We start from the raw sequence: 18,631 nt of genomic DNA, 5'->3' as shown, positions 1-18,631 counted from the left end.
CAACTTCTCATGATGTCGCAGAATGACGTCGTTTATGCGATTGGTGGCTCCGACCTAAGCCACCACAAAAAACACGATTGAGTGCTTGTAGTAGAGCCTCTATTTCCATTTAATCGTGTCACTTTAATGTGAATGTGCATTAAAGCGCTGATAACTATGTTCTTAGTACCGACTTAAGGGGGGGACGTGGCCTTCAACGCAAACTTTTTTAATTCTTGAAGGATTTTGATAAAACTTTGTGGACATGTTGCCCATATACATCACATTATGCCGTGAAAATATCAGCCAGCTACATTCAAAACTACTTTATTAATAATGTTTTTCATTTGTAAAACTCGTGGAGAGCATGCAGAATTTGTAAATTATGATAGAACGTTGGTTTAATTTTCTATGCACTCTCAGATGTCTACCACAGGTGAAGACATTCTTCAATTATTTTTTTTTAGCATAAATCTTAGTTTTTCATTTTTTCACATGTCTGCCAAATAGACGTTCAGTATAGAGATGAGTAACGCTCAAATCACATATTCAGAAATGAGAAACTTGAAAAAACAAGAATGTCATCACCTGCGCTGCAGTACAAGGTTTATTACAAAACAAACAGGACGAAAATACACATAGCCGTTGCCGAGCAATCAGCTTCACGAGATGGGCAGGACGCTTGAAAAACTGTGCTGAGAAAAATGAGTTCTAAGTTTCACATCGTTTTGAATGCACTAAAAGGCACCTGGGCTGTAGCTCTTGGCGTCCTTTTGGATGTGGCGTCGCTTGGCCATCTGGCCTTGTGTTTGGAGAGCCTTTGTCGCTTTTTTTTTTTTTTTGATTATATCCTTTTCCTCGGCCCTCTGAAGCACGTGCTGTCCGGGCTTCACACCGAGGGACGTGCACAACTCTGTGTATGCACGAAGGGTGCCCGCATTGTACTTCAGGACTGCCTCGCTGACAGCCGTCTCTGCTGCTATCAACGAAGCATTTTCGTCCTTGGGAAGAATTGACCATATCACAGAATGAAGACTTTCGGCAGAATTTTGCGTTTTCTTCTCCGTGCACCGTTCAAGCAGCTGAGGCTCGAACAGTCATATGTACAAGGGCAGAAGCACCTCCGCAACATGCCTTTGCAGGTTGTATTTGTGAGGTGGCTGAGGCTCACCTTTGGCTTCTATCCCTCTGTGCTTGCACCAGCTTGTGGGTCCTGGCGGACAGAGCTTATGATGGGGTTCTGTGTCCGTTGACGTCACATGATAGAACATCGCCATCACAGCCTTCTGCATGCCTACAACGTCTGGGTGGGCTCGCAAGGCCATACCATAGTAATTGGTAAGCCCTGCGTTAGACCCCCTCTGCCGCCAAGGGGTTGGCCCTTCTTGCCCTTCGTTATGGAACCACGGAGCCCTGACCCCATGCTTTTCGTTACATGGTTTATGCAATCCTCTTTTGTAACAGTATGAAACCATGTGTCCTGTCCTCGCAAAGAGTCAGATATGTGCAGCAGTCACCGTCACACATGATGTTGGTGTAGCGCAAGTCATTTTTTGCGAGTGACCGTCTGAAGAGCACCAAAGCCGCTTCAACTTCCATCCTACCCGAGGGAGCACCAGTGTTCTTTTGACACACGTGGGATTTTTCCCAGTCGTCGTAGCCAGGGTCGCCTTTCTTGGGACCTAGGGCACACCCGTGGCAACGGTTAGACAGCACAATGGCGTCTAGAACTAAACCAGTGTAAAATTCTATCACCGTTCCCACACCAATGTGGGATGTATGGCCCCGAGTCATCCAGGTGCCATCGTACACAACCGTCACATCTTTGGTGAATGGCACCTCCATCTCTGTGTACACATCGCGTACTGCCGTAACAGCATCGGAAAACACGTTTGCTGCGGCTGCGTCAACAGCGGGCCTAAACACTCTCTTCAGATGCTTTTGAAAAGTTTTCTGGTGTAAACCTCGGTGAGATACATTCATTACCGACCAGAAATCATTCAGTGCGGTTGCACCTTTTCCGATGCTCTTCAGAGCTTGCATTGATCTCAAATTGACATCAAAAATCTTGCTGCCTTCTTGCCGCAGCGACGTCCACTCGTTAGCGACAGCCCCGCAAGTCGCGCGAGTCAGAAACATCCTGACCGCTAACCCATGCCTTGTTCCCGGCACGACTGTAAGTCCCGGCTGCAAGCACTGCTGACATAGTGCTTTGCTCAGCAATGCATTTATTGCCGCAACCTGAATCACTAAAAACTCGTCAGTGTTTTCCGCGGTGGTCGAGTTTTCACCTTCATCACCAAGCAGTTTCATTTTGCGCCCCGTCGCAGACATCGAACTTAGCGACGCTTGCACTGACGCAGCACACTCATGGCACTCATTCGTCGACACGAATTGTGGTTCCAGATGTACCTGAACTGTATGGCCCATACTTGAAGACGGCATCTCTTCATCACTCCGAACGGCCCCCGAAGTGCTGGGCAGCGCGTCGATGTCGTTCGGACTGCGCTCGCGGCACTCGTTCGTCGGCACAAACTGCGGTTCAAAATGCACCTGACCTGTATGGCCTGTGCTCTCAGATGGCATCTCTTGAGCACTGCGAACGGCCCCCGAAATGCTGGGCAAGCGTCGATGTCGTCCGTACCGCGCTCACTTCCAACAAAGAGCTCACTTTCTGGTGCGGCCGGTGGGGTCTTCTTTCTTTTTTTGTGCATCAGAAACTTCCACTTGCGGCTGCCGAAGCTGTGGACGGTGTTGTGCTTTTTCTGGAATGTCCGCCGATTCATGATTGCCGAAAAAAAAAAAAAAAAAAAAACACAAACGACAAGTTGCCGATATCACGAGAGCGAAAACAATGAATACAGCGAGCGGGTGAACGGCGAAGAGGCCACGGAGACCGGGCACGCCGGGCGCGCAGCAATGTAACGGACCAATAGCGAAGCGCGCTGGGATAACGGGGCCCGGGAAACCAATCGGAGGCGCTCATTCTTGTTGCTGCGGCCTTGCGCTTTTGCTTTTTGTGCAGTTATTTTGCGTCGGAGGCTTCGGCCGACGCGGTAACTTTGAACGCAAGGAGCGGAGCGTTTCCCCGGTACCAAGATGGCGGCGCTCGGTACAGCCATTCGGGAGCTACGGCGCTTCAAAAAATGTCGTTTTTTTTCGTGAACACACGCAGATATTTAGCCACCTCATCTCATAAAAGTATTTTTGGGGGGGCACTTCACGATGGTTTTCGGTAGAATAACTTCACACACAAACAGAATAAGAAATGAAAAAGCCGAATTTCTTACTTTAAAAAAAAAAAAAAAAAACGATTTTTTGGTCATTTTTAGCGAATTGAAAGCCGCGTCCCCCCCCTTAAAATACGTCACTCCTGCCCATATTACACCACTGTTGCACAAAACTTGAAACATTTTCCACATTTCTTGCCGTTTTCCGGTTTACGAAAGTATTTTCCGTGTCTGAAACATAGCTGAGTGAGTCATGAAATGCTAGTCCTTCCAAACTGTCCAAAGTTGTATTTGGTCTTAACAGCGCCTTCAACCATGCTTTCCAGGCCTAGATTGACACAGCAGCACCAAGAGACTGACATTCGGACACCCACCGTTCGTGCCTTGCGAGCTTCCTGGTGAGGCGCGTGGCGTGGCCTCGACTTGCGACCTCGCGCATCCACGGACTGGGCTCCAGAGTCTGAACCCTCGCCTCCCATTCGCCCTCCTCGCCATCCACCCAGACCCGGCTGTGGGCCCCTGCGAGGTGGCATCGAAAAATGAACGAAACAAGATGAGAGGCCCAAGCAGCCAAGTGGAATATAAGACCTACCTCAAACCAATGTCACTTGAAGAGCTTTAGACTGACTTATTGTGGTGTTTAACAGTGTGCTGAAGCTGCACCTTGGCAATGAGGCAGAACGTAGTAAAGGGACCCAGCTGATTAATTTCAACCACCTGGGGACCTAACGTGCGCAAAAATGTTGACACGTGGGTGTCTTTGCTTTGCGCATCCATCAAAAAAAGCATCCACCACAGCAAGGACTGAACCCGCATCCTTGGGTTTGGCTCAACAATGCCTTAGCCAATGAGCCACCGCGGCGGGTACTGAAAAAATTCAGACTCTGGCAAAAGGTAGTTTTCGGAAAATTGTCACACACGGTGAGGACATTCGCTGTGGCACAGGATGGAAATCCACAGCAGAAAAAGAACATCACCAGCAAAACATCTCTGAAAACACCCATGACGTGAAACACTGCCGCAGCCAATGCTGACAGATTTGCTACACATCGATTTCCACGTGCAGACGTATAAAAAATCTCGAACGATTCCTACAACCTAGCTACGCAGTGCCTGGCATTAACTTCACCTAACGGGTTAACTAGGAGAATTGAGCATGTTCGTACACGGTCCACAGACAGCAGCGCTAAAGAAGACAGGGATGGAGGCAAGACAACAAGAAGAGTGCAGTCGTGGCCCATTTTGAGTTTGCCCCCCTCTTTCCTTTGCCCTGCTACCTCTGAATTCCCCGAAATAAGGCACAGTTTTTAATTCACATCTGTGGAAAATGTCCAGGGAGGCAAGGGAGGAGGCCGTCGTCTGGGAAAAGGCAATATATTCACACTATTTACAGAGAACCGTTCAATGCACAGCCATCTTGTCGCCTCGCCTTGTCGTCTTCGTCGTCTTCATTTATGCGTCTGCTGAGCTCGGTGAGAGCTTCTCTTTGTCTTCACCGAAAGTTTCTACATCTTCCCGCCCCAGAAGAGTTCGTACGAGCGGTGATGGTGTCCAGTCATGCAGTTTGCCGTTCGTGTCCATCAGGTGTCCGAGTTCTATCCTTTTCTTTCTTATCTTTGGCCTTCTCTTTATTCTGGACTTCGCCTTTCTTCGGACTACTGGCTTATGTCTTTTCATGATGGTGATGCCAGGCGATGAACCGCAGTCGTATTTCCCTGCATAGTTTCTTGGGCCCGCTAACTTCGCAGATAATTTCATCGACGTCTTGTGTTTGCGCCTGACACGATGACCTCCGGGTTTTTTCAATTTCCGAGTCCCTTTAGTGGCCTGGTTAATCGTTGACGTCATCATGATCGCCTCAGCGTCCTTCTTTGATCTCTTTCCTGGAGATGTGCAGCTTTTCGCCGTAGCCCTTAAACCGATGCGAAGTTGCTTGATCGCCATTGGGTGGTCCGAGTTTTTACGAAAAGTGCGCTCACGCAGTCCGCATCTCGTGGCCCTGCCATCGTGGTGGCCTGGCTGTTTCACTTCTGCTGTCTTGGTCGTCGTTCTTATTCCGTACGCACTCCTGTCGCAGCTACGCACCTCCCGAACATCGGTCCGCTCTTCCTGCAGTGAAGACTCTATACATTTCTGCACAGAGTTCCTCACTCTACTGCGGGGTTGTTCATCACCTTGAGTTACGTATTCTCTCTTGTGGTAGCTGTTCTGCACACAACGATCTGTACATGGCATGGCTGCATACGAAGAAGAGGGTTCAGGCACTTCAGTCGTATAGACTCCGACGGTGTCTCCTTCTGAAGCTAGCTCCTCGTCCAGGGCGCATTCTTCTGTTTCTGATGTGGCCAATGTAGATTGCAAGAATGCTTTATAGCCTGCGTTCTGTTCTTGATGTGGCATTTCCAGCATCATGGCGTTTTCCGTTCTGAGCGATAGATGGCCAGTTGCCCGGCGTACCTCCAGGGCCGTCTCAGTCGAGTGGTCACATATAGAGGCACACGATGTCGTTGGCTCTGGCGGAACAATCACGGTTGAAGATCGTTGAGGTGGATGACCGATTGCCGAAACGCCTATCAATGTTGTTGAAGTAGTTTGTTCGCGGTAGCCCTCTGTCTGCTCCCCATGTCGTTTACTCTGGCTTGAACTGGTCGACCCACCATCTGGTTGGGGTGTCTGTTTCTCTTCTCTCGTGACAACTGGCTTCGGTGGTGCGTTGTCGTTTCGTTCGTGAAGCCTTCGTTCTAGTGAGAGGGCGATTCGGTACGCTTTTTTAACCGACTCTAAAGCGTCGTAATGCTGGCCGTCAAACGCGGTTCCGCAAACAAGGGCTTCCAGCTTCTCGCTGATTCCAGCAAGTCGGTCTGCACTATGCTGGAGCCTGGCCAATGAAACAGCGGCGTCGACGTCCCTAGTTTCGTTTAGAGTGGGCGTTATTTCGGAAATAAGCTGCTCGTTAAATTCAAAAAGGCTTTTCTGTGCATTCTTTAGGCGGTTCGTCTGCCTCGACACCTCCTCCTCGCTTCGGGGTGAGCAATGCGGTCGAAGAAATAAATTCCGCTCCATGGCTCACCTCGTCGTGTCCCTTGACGTCCCGGGTTTCGGCACCATGTGGAAAATGTCCAGGGAGGCAAGGGAGGAGGCCGTCTATAAAAAGCAGATATATTTACACTATTTACATAGAACGGTACTGTGAGCAGCCATCTTGATGCCTCGCCTGGTCGTCTTCATCTTCGTCTATGGGTCTGTTGCGCGCTCTGCTTGCGTCCTCCTCATCGTCGTCGAAAGTTCCAACAGCTTCCCGGCCCACAAGGGTTCGTACGAGCGGTGGTCTTAGTCAGTTTGCCCTTCAGCTCCAGCCGGTGTCTGACTTTCTTTTTTTCCTTATCTTTGGCCTTCTCTTTCTTCTGGACTTCGCCTTTCTTCGGACTACTGGCTTATGTCTTTTCATGATTGTGATGCCAGGCGATGAACCGCAGTCGTATTTCCCTGCATAGTTTCTTGGGCCCGCTAACTTCGCAGATAATTTCATCGACGTCTTGTGTCTCATCGACGTCATGGCTCACCTCGTCGTGTCCCTTGACGTCCCGGGTTTCGGCACCATGTGGAAAATGTCCAGGGAGGCAAGGGAGGAGGCCGTCGTCTGGGAAAAGGCAATATATTCACACTATTTACAGAGAACCGTTCAATGCACAGCCATCTTGTCGCCTCGCCTTGTCGTCTTCGTCGTCTTCATCTATGCGTCTGCTGAGCTCGGTGAGAGCTTCATCTTTGTCTTCACCGAAAGTTTCTACAACATCTCCTCCAATGCCTACTACAAAAGTCACTAAAGGCTCTGGGTCAACAAGTGGCAGTCTGTAAATAAAAGTGACGGAGACAGCACTGACCTGGCCCTATGCCCAGGTACTGCAACCCTCTCCAGCATGCCTGATTGTGCTGGCACTCGTGCCCCTGTGTGGGTCAAGTAACAAAAGACGATCACACCAAGGAAAGTTGGGTCACATTGCTGATCTAAAATACGCACCCCTCCCAATTTATTTCACCCCGCGGCTAAACCTGCGAAAACAAAAGTGAGCACGTGGCTCCCAACTGCCCACTAATACCAAGCAGTAGATATTGCGTCACCATAGGAAAGCATCAGCTTTTTAGATTATTTTCGTATAATTTAAACACACATTGTTTAAGAAAACAAAATAGGCGTTGAGCTCACTGAGGCTACCTTCAACATTGTGTAAGGAGATTACCCTTCCTTACCACCCCGCTCCTCCTCCCCCCCCCCCAATATGCCAGTTGCAATATTCCAATGCTACAACCTTTCCTTTGCTAATTTTCAAGATATCTGGTAGTGGCAGCCAGAGCAGAATAGGCTACTGTCTCCTTGACCCATGACCTATGCACCAACCTTTGTTCCAAGTGGTTTATACTTCTCTACAACATTACGTAGTTTCCGCCGTCAAGCAGAAGCATTTACTGCTGTGGTGCAGCAAGCCCAGTATCACAGAGCAAGAACCTTTCCCGGAGGTGGGGGGGGAGGGGGGGGACTGTAGCTTCCAAAGCTGCAAACCACCGAGAAAATACCGCACAATACCATGCCCGACCATATCGGAGACAAAGTGGTGGCACTTTGTGGCAGGGTGCTTAATGCAAGCTAATCAACCAACCATCTTTAACAAGAACCCCCTGCTGCCCAAGGGAAAAAAAAAAAATCAGGCAGCCCGGCACTAGTTTCTTCCCCACATTCGAGCACACAATACAGGTGTGCATTTCATCTCAGCAAGCAGATAGAAAGCCTGCCTTATGACTTGTCAGTAATTTTTAACCACTGACTGCGTGCAGTATATTTCTGATGCATAGGTGACGACAAGTAGTGATATGAGGTAAATACCGCGATCTCCTTTAAACGATAATTGATTGATTGTAGGATTTAACGAGCCGACGCAACGTTGGCGATTCGGTGCGCCGTAGTGGAGGACTCCGGATTAATTTTGACCACCCGGGGTTCTTTAACGTGCGCCCAAATCTTGCACACACGGGCGTTTTTGCTTTTCGCCTCCACCAGAAAAGCGGCCGCCACGGCTGAAAATCGAACCCGCGGCCTCGTGCTCAGCAGCGCAATGCCTTAGCCATTGAGCCATAGCGCTGGGTACAACAAAGATGTATGCCGATGGAGTTGGGGACGGACAATGTCCACGAATCACTGCTGTCTTCAAGTCCCAAGTGGACCTTGCTGACCGGACAAGAGCATTAAAGGACTAAAACCCAGCCTACAAACCTTCGTACGGACATGCCTACAGCGATGCTAAGGCTTGACGTAAGTGAACGTGATTGTTGCTCTTTTCAAAACTAAAATTGCGAAAACTTCGACACACTCATGACATTTATTAGATGAGATGACCCCCAGAGTGGGCTGGCTGTACAGAAAGAGGCTTCTCACTGCTATGCCGACATTATTCTTGATTGAAAAGGAAAAAATCATACATTCTTTGCGATGTCAACGCAGTTAGTGCGACCGTGTTCGAATTAATAAATCAACCGAGTAGGGAAGGCGTGCACGAAGATTTACAAAGAGGAGACTTGCATTTCTATAATCAAGGCATGCAACAAGGACACCTGAGAGGAGTTCGTTGTTTTAGATCAAGAATATAAACAGGAAAGCATTCAGCGAAAAGTACAGCTAGAAATTCAGCAATGTCTGTTACAGGAAAATCAAATGACAAGTGATAACAAGGGATGGCAACTGGGCGTACAATCAGAAGGTCAAAAAGGAGTTCACCAAGAAATGCGATAAAAATGTCGATCGGCACCATGATGAAGAGTTTACAAAGAGATGGCCGGAGATGTGGTTACTACAACATGATGGCACAATGTGCCTATAAGGGCTGTCGACATTCTGATATCACTCTCTGAATCTACAACTGGCAGGCTAATAACGCTGTATGGGCCTGGTAGATAAAGGAGCAGACACATAATGAACAAAAAACGTGTTCGCCTTCACCTGTCCTGGATGAATTACCCGTTACTGAACCCCTCAGCGAGCATGCCAAGCTCGCAACAGTTCTCAATATGAAAAGCAATATGATTAACATGCTGGACGCACAGAATCATGACATGGTTATGCTCGTAACAGTTCTCAATACAAAAAAACAGTACGATTACCATACCGGACTCGCAGAATCAACACACCGCCCTTTTGAAACACTCGAAACACTCAGAACTCACCTGGCGAGCAAAGTTGGACACTTCGTAGCGCAACAGGCCATTCCCTTCCAGGGCCTGCACAAAAGACAGGGTTTATCATACATGTGCAACAGCTAGAGTTTGTCCTTTAACCCTACTGCCCACAAAGGAACTGGCAGAGCGCAACAGCGGCACCTGAATGAACCAATTCAAGCCCACCAACTTAAAACACCTGCGAGGGCACTTGACTGCACCCACCATAATGCATTGAGAAGCAGTAAGAACCACTGCATAACACCACAGGGTTCATACGGGCTTCAAAAGCAAAAATTCAAGGGTTTTCAAGGACTTTCAAGGACCAGAAAACACATTTTCAAGGTCCCTATCTTATGTTTTATCTGGGATTATTTATAACTTTTTCAACACAATGCAAAATTTCGTTATTGCCCAATACCTAAGCACATTAGTGCTTAGGTATTGGGTATAGTGCTTAGGTATTAGGCAATGCTCCCCCAGCTTTATTTTTTATTTCACAGTTGGTATTTAGAGATTTTTGTTTTTTCTTGGTGTTTTGCTGAGGCTTTTTGATTTCAAAACTTCATTCATTAATGTTGCCTGCATCTCGTGCTTTGTCAGCAAGAGTATCAGCTGAAATTAACTCAGCAAGTGTTGCTGCAAGGCAGGATGAACTATGTACACGTCCACCATTTGCACGTAAAAGCAAACGCAGATGGAGCGTATGAGGCACAGCAAACATGCAATGAGCGGCCGTCCACAGACTAGATGGAACATGCAAGATAAAGAACAGAACCCGCCTTTCACTGGGTTGTATCGTGACATGGATTCTATTTAGGAGTGCTGCTCCCAATGTTGTCTCGTAATAATGAGAATCCACAACTCGTAATTTCACGCAATACACTGAAACTTGATTGTTACAATATTTCTTTACATTTGTAACGCCTAAAATTCACGACGAACACTTTAAAAAATTCTTGTGAAAAGATAGGGCCCAGAAAAATCAAGGGTTTTCAAGAACCATTTAAAAATTCCAAGACTTTCCAGGCCTTGAAATTGACACTTCTAAATTCAAGGGTTCTCAAGGTTTTCAAGGACCTGTGCGAACCCTGCACCACCAGAAAAGATATAATCCAAACTCTGTACAGTGCATGTGATGACATCCTGATGCAGCGTGGGTAGATTCACTGCCCACATGTACACACGATCATCCTTCTTGCCTTGTACATAGGTACTGGAACGCCAGGCTTAAACTTGCCTGCCTGTCGAGGACCTCGTCCACTGGACGGGCGTTTTTGTCAGCCTGCCTTTTCTGCCTATCATATGTGCTGCCCCATAGGACAAAACTTGGTTTTTATATGGCCCGTGTGATTAGTTGTTCCTGCTTTCCATGTTACTACAAACAGAACAATGGTTTTTGTTTCAATAATTTCATATCGTAGCAAACACTTAGCAATCCCTGATATTTGCTGCACTTGCAAACTCACCCAACTATGTACACTATGCCAATATGACACCTGATATCTCAAACTACTCGGGTAAACATCAGTAACTCGTAGACGAAAAAAAAAAAAATTTTAAGCGAGCTCAGAGCTTTTTTATAGCATAAAATAAACATAGCAACTGGCATAACTAGACTCTCTGCTAAGCTGACTTTAAAGCTAAATTCAATCTCTGAGCTACCAGGAATCAGTGAGAGTTCACAAAGACACGCTGCTGTGTATTACAAATCTCACTAGAATTACGATTACATTGTTACTATTTTCACCACTATTCTACGCTATTTCAGTTCTAATTTTGCAACAAAATTAGTCTTGCTATTCTGGCAAAAAGTGTCACTATCAAGACATTTTACTTTAATTCTAGGAAGCTAACTGTGTGTGGTACATACAAAGGCACACAAAATTGGGCAAGGCATCAAAATTTTCCCAGTCCCTTCTTGAAATCCTGCCTATTGGCACGGTAGCACAACTTCTCCCTTTGCAACCTTTGCCACCGTAACAATTACAACTGAAAATGCATAAAAGTGCGAACGTTGTAAATTTCACCATCACTTCCATGCTGCGTGAAAATATGATGACAAGGTTTGCTAACAGCAGTAATCTGAACCTCATATTTCCAACCCAAGCTTCCACATCAAACACTTCACTCCAAGAAATTTTAGTGTGTTTCCAAGGGCAGTTAGGCATTTCATGCCTTACTTTTAGTGTTGGTGTACAGTGAAATTGCATCCAAAGGACATATGAAATGAAAATTATTTGGTTCAAGAAGCCTTCAGTCAAACCAAATATTTAGAAATTTTCAATGCAAAAACAAAAATCTAAAATTTCATGACCACGCTTTACTATCTCACAGACGAAAAAATTCACCTAAAAGTATTAGCAAAATTTTTCGTACAGCACGAAACCAACAAAGAAGCTATACTCCCCGTTTTAGTAGTATGAATAATTTCATAATGAAAAAAATTTTTATCAATGGGGCAACAGCAACCTTCGGTGCTTCAGTGAGTCACCATAGGCGACCCGCCATGATGGCTCAGTGGCCTAGGTATTGTGCTGCTGAACACAGGGACACGGTTTCAATCCCAGTCCCAGTGGCTACTTTTCTGACAGAGGCGAAAAGCAAAAACGCCAGTGAGTCGATATTTCGGCGCAGGTTAAAGATCCCCAGGTTGTCAAAATTAATCCAGAGCCCTTCACTATACAGTTAAACCTCGATATAACGAAGTCGTACTTGCGGGCGAAAATTTCCTTAAATCGAGAATTTCGTAAAATCGAGGTTTCGATTTTACAGTTAATTTAACCAGTTATTGAGGTTTCAAAACCTTGCCCATCGCTCAGAAACAACTGCTATGTAGTTACCTCTCCACTTAAAGCGAAATTTGTACTAAAACTGGCCGCGAAAATTGTGTGAATTAAGAGCCTCAACACTTAGGCAATGGAATTCGGATAGCCGACCGTAGTTCGTGTCGTCGTAAAACCGGCGCTTTTTCCGCAACGCCTCATTAAATATGATAGCAGACTAGGTTTTCACTTTTTCTTTTTTTCATTTCGGTCACTACTAAACGCCGCTGTTAGTCCATTGAACCCGCGTCCGTGCCCCGTGAACTTCACCCCGGCGAGGTGCTGGTTCAAAGTTACGCCTCTTTTCGTCCGTTCAGTAGTAGGCTTAGCCGCGGCGTTGAGGGGTGCGGCGGGCCAACAGCGGAAGGGTGCTATAAAGCTTTCTAAAGACTTTTTTCATGCACAAAGGCTCTGCAGTATGGGCGCGTGATGCAACCACGACACTCGAGATAAAGCCATGATTGAGAATTGAGCGGAGTACACACGGACCACTTCACTTTGTGGAGCAGCGCTTACGTGCTCCCGCTAGAGTGGAAAGCTTACATTAAATATCTTCTGGCCAAATTTGATTAAGCAATTACTTGTATGCCCGCTGAGCCCTAAAGAAAACGATTTCTCCGCATCGCAGCTGTCTAATGAACACGTTTTGACCACGTTCGGAGAGCAATTTATTGCCACCAGCACTCGATGTTCAAGCCGTAGTGAAGAAGTCCGTAAGCAGTGCTTGGCGTTTCTTGACCAGGGTGGGCTTTACGTGACGCTCGTATGCTGACAGCGCTAAAAAGGCTTGCTTTTAAACATTCGCGTGCGCCTGCGTGCCTCCCAGAATGTCGATGGCATCCATCACTTCGGTGGCCGTCGGTCTACCGTCGGTTTCACTGACACTTCTACAGGCTCTTGTTCGGAACACTTTTCTTTCCCTTGGAGTGCTCATGCTGCTTATAAGACTCATCTATGATGGACGAACAAAATATTAATGTGGTTATCAGCGAGCACAACCTAGAGCAGCAGCACCGTGAGCAAGACGCGTAGAAAAAAAAAAAAACACTTGAAGTAGGCTTCGGCAGCCTAAGCATAGAGGGCGCTGGCGTAGGCAACGATGGAGACGTCAAAATGGTGGCGGCACTATTAAACCGTCCATGACCGCTAGCGGTTTTTGAGCAGCAGCTTTTATCGCTTTTAATTGTTGTCAACCGCATAATTCACCGCTTTTCTTTCATTTTAGCCTTTTATCAGTAAATGTGAGTACTTAATGTTTTCAATGTAGGCTCTGAGAGGCAAAATAAACGTGCCTCGACCGGAATTTCGTTCTTCCTTTCTCGCCGTGACTTCGTTAAATCGAAAGCGCCGCACAAAATTACTTCGTAAAATCGAGATAAAAATACATGGATTTAGCAAAATTTTGGTAGAAAACTGGAAAAAATTCGTTATATCGCGAATTTCGTTAAATCGAGGTTCGTTATATCGAGGTTCAACTGTAGCTTGTCTAAAACCCAAGTGTAGCTTTAGTGCATTAAACCTCCCAAATCAATCAACCATAGGTGAACCCCGAGGTGACACAAAATCAGTGAGTTGCTCTCACCTCCACAGCTGCCAGGTACATCTGCGAGGTGATCTCACGGTCTGGTAATGCCTGTGAAGAAGAAAGCCGAATTTAGGGTCGGCTCATCAGTGCACAAGTGGTTAAACAGTTAATTAGACTGCACGAGTGAGAGCCTAGCTCGCACTTGCACTGCACTTAACGCATTAAACCTAGCTGCAGCAAGGACACCATGAGCTGTTCTCGCACGCCGCTAATCAAATGAGTGTGTGCCAAAGCAAGCCACACAGTACAAATCCCCACAGACAGTGAAAGCTTTCAATAAATAGGCACACTGCTATGGTATGTTCCCTCAACCGAGTGAAAGTGGGCTGGAGCCTTTCGGAGCAGCTCAGCGAGCAGGAATAATGTGGTTTTGGAGAAGCTTCGGAGCAATAAAAGGGGAGTTTTGGAGCAGTACAACTCTGTTTTGGAGCAGATTTCTAGAGTCCATAATTTAAATATCATAGCTGACAGCCATATCCAAGAAAAAAAAGGTGAGGTAAGCGATGCCTGAATTTCTGCCCCCTTCAACCAACTCAAAAATAACCACCATTACCAACCTAAAAAACAACCTGAGGAGAACCAGAGATGGGCAAAATGGTCTCTCTTGTGCCTGAGACGGGAGGTTTAACTTCATTCTACAGGTAATGAGACAATAAATAAATTAAAAGAAAACTAACAGAATTTGAAAGAGGAGGAAAAGAAAAAGACTACAAGGAAGCAAGAGATAATTTTAATGAAAACTGGCTGGACTCCACAGAAATTAAAAATACATGTTCATGTTCACAGAACACGAGAAAGAAATATCCTAGTGTATCACCAGCACTACCGACCAAGTAATACATGCTTCTAGAAAAAAAAAAATACCCTGCAACCTGCCCATGCTGATCCAGATAACACACGTACCAGTGTTTATTCTTTTTTTTTCCGAATCTAAACAGCGAGCTTACCAGAGGGAGGGGGGTACGCATGAAAAAAAAAATAATAATAATAAAAAAAAGCCTACTGCTGTATGACAAGGCACATCAAGGGGGCTGATTACTGGCAGATAGCCGCTAGCTTAACAGGGGCCCCCCTCTGGCTTGTGCAGGCCTTTAATTTCATACTTTTCGGCACAGCATGACAGGATCTAACCTTTGGAAGGGCACACACACTAGCGACAAAATAAAATGGCGAGGGTTCGAATGAACGGTAAAACTGTTTAGTCTTAAGGATTACTGAAGTTGACTGTTAGACCACACCAAATGAAAAATCAGCTAATTAAGTCCTTGGTAGCACGGCGAAAAAAGTGAACATATTAGACCTACGCTAATTCCCATCCCTTGCCCCAACAAGGTCATTAGTTTAGCGAGTTTGCCGAGTCTGATGCTCTCCTAATTAGCACCCGCCGGTACAGTCTGATAACAGTACCCCGAAATTGTATTAACTGTGGATGGACAACACCGTATTCTGGAACTTGCAGTTATACGACCCCCGGTTTTACGACAACCTGCTTCTTACAACAGATCCCCGTGGTCCTGGAAAACTCCTTATAGAAACGATGCATTAAAAACCTTGATTACACAACACTCGGGTGCATGTGGTCTGCTTCATACGACGGACACTAAAGGGAACAGAGTGGCGTTTTTCCCGCCTCGCCCAGACTTTTATTTCTGAAGCCCTGTTTGACACTGCTTGATGTGCAAAGGTAAAAGCCCACGGCGGGCCCGACCACTTGCTGAAGAGACTCAAGGAAGCAGGCGGGTACTGGGGGGCGAGAACTTAACCTCTGATGACCCCACGCGGCAACGCACCAACTACGAGAAGTCCAGGTGGTTGGTGATCCGCCACTTTGGAACACCCATCGAGCCAACAAACATGGAAACACATACGCAATACCCCACGGCAATGACCGAACTCCCGCATTCCTCGCCCGCTCGATCCAAGTTTCTTCCTTCAAAGACGCTCCCTCTTTCCCTCTTTGGTGTTTCAACCTCCGCATCTCCCCACCGTATCCCAGCCCTTACCGCTCTTTCGACCTGATCTCTGCTTGTCAGTGTCTTTCAGAGCCGCAATGTCGCTTCATTCCTTTCTGTCTTGCCTTTTCTTCCATCGCCGCCTCGTACTCATTTCACTCGTTTCACGTTCCCTTCCGTTAACACCTTTCACAGGTTGCGGCCTTGGCAGTTTCACTCTCACCTTTCCCCCCTTCCCTTTGCTCGGCCACGTCGGCCTTCCCAGGTGGTGGCTTAGCACAGACACCGCGGTGGGGAGGGGGACTCCAAATAGGCGTTTTTTATTTTTATAGAAGCTTGGGGCTTAACTTCAGCGGTTCGCAAATGGTGCAAAAACGCAGTAAATTAAATATAGTGATTCAAATAAGTTCTAAACCCACATGTCACATGAGACTGTCTACTAGGGCAGCATTTACCCGCACCCCGATCAAACGACACCACGGACATACAACGCTTTACGACGGTCATATAACATACAGTCGCATTATCGGGGTTCCACTGTAGTACAATGCCCCAAATTATGAGTGAATATTGTCTGGCCTTAATTATTCCCTTCCAGCTGGTCAAGGAGGCCAGAGAAAAGGATGATTACCAAATTGTTTTCTTTTTTCTCTTTTGCCTTCCGGGGTTTGATGTCTTATCAATCTCGATAACTCCAGGCTACTGCAACAACCTGACAATAATATAGTTTCTAAGAAACATGAATAAAAGAACGTCCCGCTTGGCTCAAGCAGCCTTCAATATGCTCAATCAGAAGCGGCAACAGTGATGAGTTGCTCCCAGACTTCGGGAGAAGATTGTCGCCTCCCTTGGACTGCATGAGCAAGAAGCACCAGTCAAGAAACCCGCCCACCTGAGAGCCAGCCTGGACATCCTTGAAGAGCTGGGTGCCCCTTTCGAGGGTGAGCTCGTACAGCGACACATGTGACGTACCCAGCTGCAACACCTGCACAAGAGTAGGGGGTGGACAACACAGATCGAGACCTTACTCATTACTCTGGAATCAAGCGAAAGAGGTTCCGCTGTCGTCGTAGCTACGATTTACTAGGGATGTGCAAATGTGAGAGTTCCAAGTTACTGAAATACGATTGCTTGTTAAGTGGTCCACCGTTTTGCAACCTCCAATCTGCACAAAGAAAGCCCACGCGTAATCTCCACCGTGATCGTTCCACTGTACTCAAGCAGAGCTCCTATGATTAATGACTTCGAAGCAAACTTGCCCGGCTTGCAAGAAGTGTGGTGGGCGGCTACGATAGTTAATTTTTATCGCCTCTTAGTTGTCCAAATATCAGTTGAGACTTGGAGGATTCTTCGATAAAAGGTGAAGCAAGACTGAAGAAGGCTGGGGAAAGGGTGCTAGTAGAACGTCTTCTTTTACTTAAAGGAGCCATGAAGACAAAATACAAGTTGGGTTTATTAGAAAGACTGCTTAGTCCCGATAACAATGATACCAATATCATCGCAAGCTTCGAACAAATAACGGAGATATTAAAGAAAACGTGTGAAGCAGTCGCGACCCCCTAGTCAATTTCCCGCAACTTTTCTATGACGTCACGGAACCTTGTTTGTGCGATTGGCGGCCGCCTAACTGACCTGTTGCGACGGCACATGACTGGACGCCTGTAATGGGGCCTCTAGTTCCATTTGACCGCATTACTTCAATGCTAACGTGAAGTTAACGCACTGAAAATTATGTTTTATTGTTGGCCCGTACGACGTCATTCTTGCTCATAACACGTCACTGTGACGCCAAATTTGAAAGTTTTTAAATACAGTCTACGCCCGTTACAACGGACCCTCTGAATCCGGAAAAAAACGTCCGCTGTAGCCGAAGTATGCAGTATCCGACGGGGGGGTGGGGGGGGGGGGCTATGAGCTCTACAGTGAGTACTTTGACCGATATTGCATGCATAGTATATACACTTTGTTCTTTCTACACGCCTGCAGCACCTCTGCACAGTGTTCGCGCAAGGGCAAAGAATCGCGTAAACACCGTTTCCAAAACTTAGCACCGGCACTTCGAAAAGGCCTAGCGCATGTGGTCAAGCGTGTAAAGACGCAAGATAAGCTGAGCAAATAACGCAAGAATATACCGTAACTAGGCGCAATTATAAACCAGCTATAAAACATCAGTCGTGCCCATCAGCATTAGCTAGGCTCTTTTAAATCCCCTCACGACGAGGCAGGTTTTCCCGAAACCGTTTGTCAAACAAATCGGATCGCTGCCTGACGTTCCCTCAAGGCAGATTCCACATTTTTAGCGAATTTATTCTGGTCATTGAAACAGATGTAATGAAATAATCTGATGACGGTCAGCTGTAAAATCGAAAGTTAGACCAGTTGGACTGCGCACGGTTACCGGCAGATTGCACACAATGGATGGGGAACAACCCCTACTTGAGGCATTTCTAACCTTTTTCACCGAACGGAACGGGAACGATGCATGCGTGGGAATAATAAAAGCCGAACTTCACTGAACCCGAGTTTTTTACTACATAAAAAAACTGACGAGGGCAGACTCGCCTCCGAGTGCACCACTTCGAGTATTCGATTGCCCTGTTTTCAATCTCACCGGAGTCGCGTTTATCGGCAGCGGCCTTGTTCTTGATGGTACAGCGGACACTGTGCTTAGAAAGGCCTGTACTTCTGGCGATGTCAGCCTGTTTTTCCTCGTGTTCAACAGCGTTAATTACGCTTAATTTATCCGACAGTGAAATCAGCTACCCTGCCGCTCATGCCGCTGGTCGCACAAAAAAAAAGCCACTGGCTTGGCTTGGCTGCGCCAACGACCCGGCTGCCAGCATGTTGCCAGAC

General features: G+C 46.8%; 1 protein-coding gene and 1 pseudogene across 2 annotated transcripts in view; both read right to left on the bottom strand.

Annotated features, from left to right (window-relative positions):
• The window catches only part of LOC144169255 (radical S-adenosyl methionine domain-containing protein 1, mitochondrial-like), a 110,234-nt gene that overhangs the window by 77,399 nt on the left and 14,204 nt on the right, over nucleotides 1-18,631 (bottom strand). For both annotated transcript variants that reach the window (XM_077698320.1, XM_077698319.1), the window contains exons 7-11: nucleotides 16,671-16,763; nucleotides 13,824-13,874; nucleotides 9,426-9,479; nucleotides 7,094-7,157; nucleotides 3,584-3,728 (exon numbers count right to left, since the gene is read on the bottom strand). In XM_077698320.1, coding sequence (XP_077554446.1) covers nucleotides 3,584-3,728; nucleotides 7,094-7,157; nucleotides 9,426-9,479; nucleotides 13,824-13,874; nucleotides 16,671-16,763 — 407 coding nt within the window. The remainder of the gene's footprint in view (nucleotides 1-3,583; nucleotides 3,729-7,093; nucleotides 7,158-9,425; nucleotides 9,480-13,823; nucleotides 13,875-16,670; nucleotides 16,764-18,631) is intronic.
• On the bottom strand, nucleotides 717-2,806 carry LOC144167418 (uncharacterized; annotated as a pseudogene).

This window comes from Haemaphysalis longicornis, unplaced genomic scaffold (assembly GCF_048455015.1).
Source record: "Haemaphysalis longicornis isolate Haplotype H1 unplaced genomic scaffold, Haemaphysalis longicornis Haplotype H1 scaffold_2, whole genome shotgun sequence".
NCBI lineage: Eukaryota > Metazoa > Arthropoda > Arachnida > Ixodida > Ixodidae > Haemaphysalis > Haemaphysalis longicornis.
The sequence above is the reverse complement of the archived record's forward strand: the minus strand, read 5'-3'. Positions and strand labels throughout refer to the sequence as shown.